This window comes from Cibotium barometz, chromosome 47 (assembly GCF_041138505.1).
Source record: "Cibotium barometz isolate CiBa-2024 chromosome 47, ASM4113850v1, whole genome shotgun sequence".
NCBI lineage: Eukaryota > Viridiplantae > Streptophyta > Polypodiopsida > Cyatheales > Cibotiaceae > Cibotium > Cibotium barometz.
Window position 1 is genome coordinate 4,920,669 of NC_141092.1, and position 12,565 is coordinate 4,933,233.

A 12,565-nucleotide genomic window follows, 5' to 3' on the forward strand; every position below is an offset into this window, starting at 1 on the left:
TCTTGAACTAGATTTGTTTGGTTGTTTTCACTCCCTAGTGGAGGAATCTGGCCTTTCACTAAGAAATACACTAAGTATTGAGGGGGGGGCCGGCCTTTTCTGGCCCCAGTACTGGTGTTATTTATATTTTTCAGTATTTTCGGTATTTGTGTTGTTGATGTTGTTTCCATTGATTAATGTTAATTAGATTAAGTGTGCTAAATATGTGTATATTGTCTTCCGATCTGTATGCCTCTTGTACGGAGCGGTTACATTGGTATCAGAGCCTGGTCGTCTCTCTTTCTCAAGAGGAGAGACAGTGTTTTTTTTTCTGTTTTGATAGGAAAACCAAACATGGCTTTATGTGGTAAGCCAAAGAATGGCCATAGTTATGGAAAAGACTTTTCTATGATTTTGATGAATAATTTATGGTTTTGCTCTTGTATATTGGAGGCTCCTAGCAGTATGGACCGCTAGAATTGTTGACTATACAAGGATCACATATGGTGAGTATTCTAGTGGTATGGGACACTAAAATATGTTGCATATGTGGTTACAAAACTATGAATTATTTATCAGTAACATGGATTGGCTGATTCTAGACTATGAGTTGTTTTGAAGCCTAACATGGCAGGTATTCTGTGCTTGTATGGCTGGTCAAAAAACATGTAGGGTTGTTTCGGACTATAGTTCGCAAGTTGAGCTTCCTTGGTTTCTGTGAACCTGTGCTTGTCTTGGCGGTTTTGTGGGAAAGAACTCACATCGATCATGGCATGGCACATGCCTTTTGCATTATGTGGATGGATCCTCAAGAAGGACTCTGGTCACTGGTGTGAGCCCACTGACATGCCAAGAGAAGTTTATGCTTCTATGTGGTGGATGGATCCCGAGGAAGGACTAGTGTGTGAGCCCATTGACATGGAAAGATTACATGTGTGGCCTGTGCAGCTTGACATGACAGTACATGTATGGCATTTGGAGCCTGACATGCCAGTACATGTGAGTCATAAACCATCTGCTGAGAATGATGGGTGAGTGTGAAACATGTTTGGTCTAATCTAACTCAATTGACTAACATTTAAATTTAATCTACATTCCATTTATTCATGCAATAGTACATATATGAATCACACACAAATTCGAACCAAAATTTTGAAACAGTGCATTAATTAATCGCATCCAAAAATTAGAGTTTTCTAACTCTTATCACAGCATCAAAGATCTATCCCCATTACATACTACATCATTGCCTATACGCCAAGATGATAAATTACAACCAACTCAAATCAGCTAGATACATTAATAAATTAAATCTGTTATCTGAATCACTATCTCAGAGAGTCTCACAAAAAATGGGCTTTTGCGGATATCCACCTCCCAACTGCCACAGTAGACTCGTGACCGGATATCCTGGGTATGAAACATCGTCTGCAACCATAATGGATGATTTGTGTTTATGTGGCCATAGAAAGAGGTCAAATTTTTTCATATGGTTGCTCATCTTGTTTCCCAGCTCAGTGGCTTCTCGGTGCATGCTGTGTCCCTCGTATATGCGGCAGTAAAATCCTTCTTCTTCCCCACACTACTCCCCACTATGAATCATTGCCGAATCTGCATATTTTGATGTGATGCACAAAGTTGTGTAGACTGTAAAAGTGATCATTTGACTCGTTTGTTGAGTATTAATGGGTTTTACTATGTGTTTTTGTCACGTTTTGCTATCACATCTTTTTTGGAATACTGTCTTGAGTATGTCAAGCGAAGTCTGCAATGATTGTGGTGCTTGATCAGGTGAAGTAAAGCTATCACTGGACTTGGATAGTGACGAGTGGAGCAAAGTGATGGCTACAAATTTGCGAGGATTGTGGTTGACAAGCAAGGCAGTGGGGAAGAGAATGCGTGCAGCAAAGATAGCTGGCTCAATCATAAACATATCATCGACCTCAAGCTTAGAGCGAGGACTTTTGGTAGGAAATGCTGCCTATGCTTCTTCCAAAGCAGCTGTAAATCAACTCACAAAGGTGTGTAGGTGAATCTAAAGTGCAATTGTTGTGCCTCCCTTTTTTTTTTCAATTCAGGTGCCTCATGCTGATGAGATTCATTAGCCAAATGATGCATGTTTATAATGTGTGAAAAAGGCTAGATGCATGTGCTTTCTTGTAAGGAATGAGTGGCTTACATAGCATGTTATCAGATGTGCAGCTTGGAATGAGCTGGAGCATCCCCTGACAAGAATCTGTACAAGAACCCTTTTCCCAGCCTCCCTGCACTCCCGCTTTTCCCTCTGTGTGCACAGCAGGGCAGCTTCCCATTTAGTGAGCTGCCTCGCGCGCACAGCTTGAGGCCCGCCGGTAGCATTCTGCTGTCTGCTGCCCTTTTTCTTTCAGCATCCTCCTCCCCCCTTTCTCCCCTTTTTTAGCCTCTCCATTCCACTTTTCCTCTTCTCTGCCTTTTTCTTTCTTCCCCCTTTTTTTTCCCATTCCCTCTGAGTCTCTCAGCCTTTCCCCTGCTGTCCCTCACATCCCGCCATTGTTGCACTTCCACTAGGGGTTTTATCCACCCTTGGCCCTTCCTGCATGATGTCACGAAAGCTGCTCTGAACTTCCCAACTGAAGTAGACCTCAATCTCTTCTCTATGGTTTCGCAATTTAGAGCACCCAACCAGCCTGTGACCAACTTCAAGACTACGTCCAGGTTGCGCTTTTTGGCGAGCAAGGATGCATCACGGATATTCAGTTTTCCGGGCTTCATCAGGATAAAGATTAACCCAGCAACTTGAGCAGCCAGTGATCATCATCGCACTATGCAGTGCTACTCTGTAGTTTGCTCGATCATCATTGCACTGTGTAGTGCCACGCCATAGTTGCTTGAACGTCTTCCGGCTGAGGTCGGATTCCACATAACCATTTGCTTCCTTCCCTAAGGAGGATCAAGATTTTCTCCTAGTAACTATTCGTCACTCCACACAAGTGGTTGAATCCCTTCAGACTGTGGCATCCACATAGGGCAATTAACATGGGGATTAGGTTGGCTAATCTGTGGACTAGGGGACCCAAAAGAGGTGTAAAAGCAGGTTGATTATAAGGGCTAACCCACGTTTTTTGCTGGGATGTCGTTCAGTCTTCTTCTTTTGCTAGGTTTAATGGTAGACGCCAGCCGTTATGTGATGAGTGGATTATTCTATTGTGTTGTCTTGAAACAAGATGGTCTGTGCTTAGACCATGGAAGCAATCCACTCCGATTGTCCATCCTTAATGCAGATGGTCCCTTTGGGGCAGGTCCTGGTGGTATGGGACAGCAGGGGTCATTCCGCATGGTTTGTATGGATGGATCCTTAGCCCCTATGCTCAGGGGAGATCCTGTGTCATACAGAATCTATGTTTGGGTGGTGAGCTAGCCTGCCAAACCCTAATTGGGAACTAACCTTGTGCTTGTCTTGTGTTTATGTGATCTTGGGAGGGTTCTCTGAGATTTAATCATGAGAAATGCCTTAGAGTTGGTATCAAAGCGCCCTAAACCAAGAGGTGATGCGCGGAGCGTGGCTCTTGAAAGCTTTCCAGATTTCCTTTTTAGGGTTTCACGAGAAACAGGTTTTTCTTTGTGACTCCATGGCTAGGGTTTGATACCTACTCAGATGTGAAGGTATGCATGTACTTGCTTTTCTTTTATCAAGTCGCCCATGTGGAAGATTGTGTTCAAGAGAAGGGAGACACAATTTTGGCGGGGTGTGCTTTTGTCCATGTGTGGCCTGATGTGAATGCATATGTGGACTGATGCATGCCAATGGATCGTCCATGGGCTGGGTGCAGCCATGCAGGCTGTGCACAGATGGGACCTCAAAACATGCTTCATAAAAGCAGCATCTGCACAACGAACATGTGCATCAGCTGCAATCTCATCTTCTGATGAGACTTGATCAGCTTAGTTACGTGTAAACTGATTCTACTTTTTTTCCCTATGAAAGGAGATAATCAACACAATTAGCTCCAGAGGAAACACATTTGAAACTTCAGCTAAGTACTCAAGCACAAGTCTTTCTTCAGCTTGAATAGGGGGGTTTTGCTCCAGCCAAGTCCATGGCTGAATTGGTTGAATCTACATCTAATTAGTTGCTTTTGTACACAGAAATCCAATCCATGGATGCATGATGCATCCATATTTAACTGGAAGAGTTCGGAACCCAATGGTTTTAACTCAAGAGCCATGACAACCAGAGTTTAGCTAGCTATCTATACATCTCAAATCTGTGTTTCCACATGTCACTTCATGTAGACATTCGTCAAAGGTCATTTTTTGGTCTACAAGGGAACTCAAGTCCATCGGACATACCTGAAAAGACTGTTTATACACAGAAATATGTCACATTGTCTCACAACACAAAGTAACAAATTATTATGCATAGCTTCACACCATAAAGCAAACAATACAAACAAGAGTTCGCTTTATCCGGGTGTGATAGAATTACTCCTCTCCACGAGTCTTGTTGTCAAATAATATGCCCCTAACACATGTGATGCCCAACCTTAATAGTGTCCACCCACATTAAAATGAGTGTGAACTCAAAAGCTTATAAACAGGCCTTTATAAAAATGTCTCCTTTATGGTCTCTTTTCACACATTTTGAACCTTGTAAAATGCCGTAACTTAGTCAACAAACAAGAGCACTCCACTGGGGATAGGCAGCATGCAATACCAAGCGTCCCCGGCACAACCTATCCTTTTACACAGCCAAGCAAGCCAGACATAAAAACATGTTATTCTCTAGCAAAAATCCTCTAATGCATTCACATGCATCCATGATTTATGCACATGCATATGTAGTGGAAATCCCTCGTTCTCAGTACCTGTACTATTTTGGGCACTTTGGAATCCCCAGAGTCATTTCCCATAGGAACATACGCTTCACACACTTACTCACGGAGCTAGAGGCAACAACTTTCCGCTTTCTCACTCGGTCCAACAAGGCTGTCCACTTGCACCTTATCTATTTTCGTTTGTAGCCAAGGCCATGAGTAGTTTTCTCTCTGCTTAGGAAACATGGCTCTAGGGGCTGTGTCTTCCCATCTGCGCACAGGAGGGGCTGCTTGATTCCGATTGTGCTAATGACGCAGCAACATACATGTCCGGAGATGAGGGGAACTTCCATAGATTCACCGAGACGATAGAGATCTTTTGTTGTGCATCTCGAGCGTGAATCAATGGGCACAAGTTGTGTGCATTTTTCAGTTGGCTCATCACATGCCTTGACTTGGAGTTCAGTTGAGGCTTTTAAGTTGATCCTGAGTGTCACTCCAATTCATTATCTTGGATGACATGTGGGCATCGATATCTTCTCAGAGCAATAGCCAGCCCCTCTTCTTCTGAAAGCTGTTATACTGGAGTTTAGCTAGGCTTTCCTTAGCTGGTCGGGTCATGGTAGCGAGCCAGGTTCTTCTCGCCACCATGTGGTACATCATCTCTTGTTGGGCCTTCTATGGGCTGGCAGCGACGGGAGGCCTACCTGGGCCAAGGTGGATTGGAGAGTGATCATTCCGCCACGACACAGAAGGGGGAAAGGGGGGGGGGTGGGGGGCTAGGCATCATCGACCCCTCCATTCAGAGCTGCACCCTTTTGGGCAAGTTGATAGTTTGTGACGTTCTTTTGGGCGGCGAGCCGTGGAAGGACTTTCTCTTGGCTAGGATCTCTGCCCGCACGTCGATTTTGGGAGGCCCTTGGCTCTAGAGTAGGAGATCGATCTTCACGGAGATGCGGACTCGTGGCTTTAGCCCTGCATTTGACGACAGATTTGCAGCCACGCTCTTACGTGTTTGGGATCATCTCAAGCCGGCCCTTCAGCAATCCGCTCATGTTGCATCCGAGGAGCATCTCCGACAGCCTCTAATCTTGAACCCCTCGTCCGTTTGCCCAATGGTCACGTGTTGGGGTCACCTGCATGTATTGCGGGGAGCTTTGAGCATGGGTCCCACTCGATCACTTCGAGATTGGCTTACATTCAGACAACTTCTCCCAGAGCTCCCAAGAGAGGAGCTCACTAGGATATGGAGTAGGGACAAACTTAGCCTCGACATCGACTCTTCCATCCCTCCGAAGAGTCTACGCCCGCCCCCACCACCCCCCTACCCCCACACATGCCCCGCGTAGTGGTTGGGAGTGTTCAATAGGCTCTTTGGTAGTCTATGGCACGGATGAAAGCTCCATCTTACTCACCTCCTCATGGCGCATTTGAGAGAGCAGAGCCTCCTATGGAGGATTTAAAGGGATGCACCTTGTAGAGGGTGAGGATGATTGGTTTCCATGCGCATGAGTGGCAAGATAGAGATTATGGCGTTTGTGTAGTCGTTGTTTATGGCTGGATGGCATAGTAGCAGGAGAACCCTGTTTCTCCCCATGGGGAACGTTGGAACGTGTTCCTCCATGGCCAGCATGAAGGGACCGATGGAAACGGGGGTCAGGAACGACCAAGTGGCAGAACGGCCGTGGAACGCCGGTGGAACGCGAGATGGAACGGTGGGCTGCCGTTCCACGTGGGAACAATGACGTGGATTTTTTTAAGAAAAAAGAGAAAAGTACTGCCCGACGCCCGTACTGTTGTCGCCTTTCGCCTGTCGCTTTTCGAAAGTTCACCCGTGCTGCTATCCCCGACCTGTAGCCTGCTCGACGCCCGTACTGTTGTCGCCGACCTGTAGCCGGCCTGTCACCTATGGCCCTATGTCACCATTTGGCCATCCGAATGGTTCACTCTTGCTTTCACACTATGTACATATTGGATTGGTGTCCATGGCTTATGGAATGTGCCTATGCATGTGATTGACACGTGTCATGCTGTATAGTTGGATATGATATTCCGCTGGGACTTGACGTTATCATGCCCGGATTATCTGGAGGACTTGGCTTTCCGCTGGGACTTGTGCCTTTGTGTACATGCCCGGAAACGTCTGGAGGATTGGCTTTCCACTGGGTCTGGTATCGCATATACTTGCCTAGAAACGCCTGATCTTATATGGTTTCATGAACGGAAATTGCTCATGCCAATGCTGCATTGCATAGCATCTTTATGTGCTTGCCTGCAAATGAAATTGCATGTTGTTTTCATGCCTGCATGACCTATGTGTAGTTCCGGGCTAGGGGACGCCCGTCCGTGAACCGTGCGTGTGAAACTGTCTGCTGACATGGTTGTGTGGCATGTGAACCAATCTAGGCTCAAATAGCCTTTAAGACTTAGCCAATATTTATAAGTGTTCCCACTTCTTTAAAGTTTGGGCGTCCAAAAGTCACTTATAAATTATGACCGCTTCCAAGTTCACACTCATTGAAGTCCTGAGGCGGACAAGACTCAATGTCCAGGACCTGATCCTCCCTTTTTACTCATAAATGGGCATCTCTCCATGTCCTCTCACCTGATTGGACCCCAATTCACTTACTTATTAAGAGAAAATTCGTGTTTTCTCTTCATGAAGATTTTTGGAGGCTGAAAACTTTGTTTTTCCACCATTTTTCTCCATTTCCAAGCTCTCCATAGCCATACCCAACTTGCTAGGCTGTTTTCCAAGCTTCCAAGAGTGTTTCCAAGTGCTAATCACTCTCCTTCTCATTCCCAATGACTGAAATTCAGCAAAACAGCTCTCATTTTTGCTGTAATTTCTGGTCTTTTGCTGAAAACCCTGATTTCAGCCTTCCTTTCTCAAATTGAACCATAGGGGAAGCTTTCCCAGGGTTCCCTTCATCCTCTTGAAGACTTTTGTCGTGAAGGATTGCGGCAAATAGAAGATATCAACACTTCTAAAGCTTCCAATGCGAAGGCTTCTGCTTGCAACAACTTCTATGAAGACTGGTAAGCTAATTGGACAATGTGTTGTCATTACTTATTCAGTAGAAGGGCAGGACTCCTTGTTTAGCCGCCCTGTGTAGTATTTCTCTTGTTCTATGTGCTCTTGAAGATGTTGCTACCTTGCTTGGTAGAACATAGAGCCAATGGTAGAGAAAATGGGCACTAAAGTCGGGCCGGGCATCAAGGTAGCTCCTTGGTGATCTACATCGACATACCATTGTTTTCTAAATGCTGAATTTCATATGCATTGGCATGGAGGATTTGGCAATGGATGCCCGTGAAGCTATGTATTGAATTTCTCCAATAGTAATACAATTTACTCAAGGGAGGGGTCGGCCGTTCCGGCTCATTGTGTGTCTCTTGTCAATTCAGCAATTTACTTCTTGTATATGAGCAAGTGTCCTTTAAATCTTAGTGTATTTAAGTGTATTGATTAGCATTGTGTTCAACCAAGTTACACCCTGTACTGCTGTTGTGCCTGCCTGCTTGCCCGTACTGTTCTGTACCAGGCAGTACATCTGGCCGACCTACAGCCTGCTCTGCAGGTGCCAGCCAGTCCTGAGTGAACAAATTTGGGACAAAACAAGTCAATGACTTGATTTTTGTAAGTGCTAATTTGCGCTTCCTTGGTGATATGGCTTCTCCCAAACCAGAGAAGTTTATATTGCTTGATGAGGAGTCCTTGGATGATGAGGAGACACATGGACTTGTAGATCCTAGTCAGGATGGTGTTGAAGATTTGGATGCTGCAGATGTTGGTCTTGATGATATGGCTTTCTTGGATGACATAGATGATAGTCTCCTTGATGGCATCACTGGCAGTAGCCATGCATGATATCTCCTTACTATTTGCATGTCACCTTGAGGCTTGGACTCTGGACTTGGATTGTTTCTTTTATCTAGGCCGTGGGCCATATTTTGTGCTTTTTGTCACTTATGTCATGTATGATGTGGGCTAATTTATTTTGACTTGTGAGATCTGTTCAGTGTTAGTATCTAGCCATGCAAATTGTGGTGCACTAGACTATAGTGTGTCTCTGATTTGGTTTTATAAATGAGCATTGTATGTTAAGATTTATTGTCATTTCTAGGAATTATCTAGGTCATTCCCTATTTCCGTTCCCCCTTTTTCCCGTTCCCGTTCCCCTAGTGGTGCTTTCGTGTCACGTGCACACCAGTCAGGTGTACAGTGACATGGCATCATTAGCATCATCAGGTTTATCAGGTATTTTACAGGCATTTAAGGCATTTTTCAGGCATTTATGGGGCAGCCGACTAGCATTATTGGTATTTTATGGGAGATATGAGTCTTACAGTACTGGCCGACTGCATTAATGCTGGCCGACCAGCCCTCTCACCCATATATATTCAGGCGCCTCCCCATTCAGCCATTCAAGCACATCCTCATCCGGATCATCATGTGTTTTCAGCAACCAGGCTCAGCATAGCAGCATTCAGCAGTGTGCTCCAACGCATCTCCTCCAAGAAGCTTTGGGAGTAGCATTTCCAGCCAACGCATCAACATATCAGTAACGCATCATCATCAGCATTCATCTTCAGCAAACGCAGCAACATTCAGCTCAGTTCAGCCCATCAGTTTTGCGTTTCATCATCAGGTCAGCATAGCATCTGTTCCAAAGCACCCCTTCAGCGTTTCCTTCCCAGGAGACAAGGGAAAGATAGTGGACAGCAATTCATTCAGCATATTTAGCATATAGGCAGCATATTCAGCAGTATAGATCCATTTGGATCTCATTGTAACCGCATTCATTCATCTAATATAGCTGCATTGCATTGACACATACTTGTCTATCTCTTAAACATCATTAAGTGCAGTTTAGTTAGACTAAGGTTGTGATTACTACGGTCTTAAGCTCTCTCTTGTCACATTGGTATCAGAGCGTTACAGGGTAACCAGCCTTAGATCATGTTCATTCCATCAGTCATTCAGTCAGACATCATTTTTATCGCTTCCGCACAGTTAAACCCAGTTCTTAAAATTTTGCAAGCCACCCTTAGGGATTTTCCCTTAGGTCTGCATCAGTAACCCATCCATCTGCATTCTTGCACAGCATATAGGGTTGCACATGGCTTGCATAGCAGTCATCCTAGCAGTCATCTTAGCAGTCAGTCTTGCATACATGTTGCCCATGAACTCTCAGGGAAGAATGACATCCATCATCAAAGGAAGACATAAGTTTTGGGCTTCAATTGGCAGCAGACGGAGGTTTGCTCCAACATCGCCTCGGGAGGTTCAGAGCTTCAGGTACGACGGAGATGGTAGGTGAAAGGTTTCCAGAGGCAGGTCAGGGGCGACTCAGGTATTTGCCATTCAGTTCCCGCAGTACACGGAGTCTTGGCTCAAAGGATTTCACTCCTGCAGACGGCCTCAGTCCCAGCAGCAGAAGACAGAAGGGGGCAGTGGTTCGGAGGAGAAGGATCACAGAGGAGTCGAAGGTTGCCAGGTTTATCACCCAGCAATAGTTTAGTAGCGGGGAATGTCACGTGCACACCAGTCAGGTGTACAGTGACATGGCATCATTAGCATCATCAGGTTTATCAGGTATTTTACAGGCATTTAAGGCATTTTTCAGGCATTTATGGGGCAGTCAACTAGCATTATTGGTATTTTATGGGAGATATGAGTCTTACAGTACTGGCCGACTGCATTAACGCTGGCCGACCAGCCCTCTCACCCATATATATTCAGGCGCCTCCCCATTCAGCCATTCAAGCACATCCTCATCCGGATCATCATGCGTTTTCAGCAACCAGGCTCAGCATAGCAGCATTCAGCAGTGTGCTCCAACGCATCTCCTCCAGGAAGCTTTGGGAGCAGCATTTCCAGCCAAGGCATCAGCATATCAGTAATGCATCATCATCAGCATTCATCTTCAGCAAACGCAGCAACATTCAGCTCAGTTCAGCCCATCAGTTCTGCGTTTCATCATCAGGTCAGCATAGCATCTGTTCCAAAGCACCCCTTCAGCGTTTCCTTCCCAGGAGACAAGGGAAAGATAGTGGACAGCAGTTCATTCAGCATATTTAGCATTTAGGCAGCATATTCAGCAGTATAGATCCATTTGGATCTCATTGTAACTGCATTCATTCATCTAATATAGCTGCATTGCATTGACACATACTTGTCTATCTCTTAAACATCATTAAGTGCAGTTTAGTTAGACTAAGGTTGTGATTACTACGGTCTTAAGCTCTCTCTTGTCACATTTCGTTCCGTTCCCGTTCCCATTCCATTGCTACTATGCTGGATGGTCTTCATTTGAGGACTCTAGTATGACTAGATCCAGGCTCATCTTTTTGGATGAGAGCAACCTTGCTTTTCTGCAAGGGAGCTATCACAGTGGGGGTCAACTAAGCCTTGGAAGATGTCACCAAACTGGGCATGTCTCTATGGGAAATGACTCTGGGAATTCCAGAGTGCCCAAAATAGTATAGATACTGAGAACGGGGGATTTCCATAAAGGCCCATTTATAAGCTTTTGAGTTTACACTCATTTTAATGTGGGTGGACACTATTAAGGTTGGGTGTCACATGTGTTAGGGGCATATTATTTGGCAACAAGACTCGTGGAGAGGAGTAATAAAATAGAAGTTGCCAGATGTACCCTAGGAGAGAAAATTGCCATCTTTACGTGGGCTTTCCAAAATCAACCAACTTGAAACCATTAAAGGAGGTCGACGAGGTCCTCAGGATCAAACGAAGACGGGTTGGTACGGTATTTCTCCAGGTAACGACTGTTACTGGGCGAATTCGAACATCTTGGTGTACGGTTGATCCCAGCCACTGGTTGCACAAATAACTCCTAGACAGTGGCTGCTGTACATGTTGCACTTATTCGTACAGTGCCTGCCGCCTTTGCCCGTATTGTACCCGTTGTACCTACCAGTACCAGTTGTACCCGTACCGGCTGCTACCGGATGCTGAGCTTGTACCTGCTGTGCAAGCTGAATCTACCTAATCTGCTGTGGCGTCTACCTAATCTGCTGTGGTGGATGGACCGTACCTGACTGTGTGTATTGTACCAGCCGCTTAGAACTGTACGACTGTACTTACTTGTACCTGCCATACGACTGCACCATGACTGTTTTATCCGTTGGTCAGCCGTATGACGTGGTTGGGCCAAGGCGTCTCAAGGCAAAGCCAAACCGTTGTTGAAGGTGTTGCTAGATGTTGCAGAACGTGGTGTGGCCAGTGGAGAGAAAAGAAGAGCGCCACACGTGCCTGTTCCGTGGTACTTGCAACACAGTCCTTGCTGCTTAACCACTGTGAACAACTGCTCCCCAGGTTATATCATCCTTAAGATTGTTCATTTGAGCTATAAAAGTGATAAGACAATTTATGGTGGAACCTGAACTCAAGGGTCAACGTCAGGCTGAGCATCTAGGTTGGTTATAAGCATTGTAAGAGGAATTTTCACATTTGTTCCAAGTGTGTGAGTAAAAGCTAAAGGAAAACTTATTCCCATTTGATGAGATTGGGGATTCTAGTGCCTGCGAGATCCACACTTATGTGAGGCAGGGTCTAGACCTTGTGAGTTCCACCAAGGGATTTGAGAAGTTGGAAGCTCCCCTTGCCTTGGGCTTGGGCAGAGGATTATCTTTGTTTTCACTGTTGCACATGCTGGGAATTTGGTGCAAAGCATGCACATACTTGTACACCCTCCTATTATTAGGAGTTTTTAGCCACTAATAAGCTTTTAAATGACTGGATTGGCCTCTTGGGTGGGTCCTATCAG

At 45.3% G+C, this 12,565-nt stretch overlaps 1 protein-coding gene across 1 annotated transcript in view; it reads left to right on the plus strand.

The window, feature by feature from the left end:
* Positions 1 to 12,565, plus strand: part of LOC147611289 (uncharacterized) — a 29,837-nt gene that overhangs the window by 7,528 nt on the left and 9,744 nt on the right. The window contains exon 2 of the mRNA XM_086784377.1: positions 1,771 to 2,000. Within this exon, the coding sequence (XP_086640503.1) occupies positions 1,771 to 2,000 (230 nt within the window). The remainder of the gene's footprint in view (positions 1 to 1,770; positions 2,001 to 12,565) is intronic.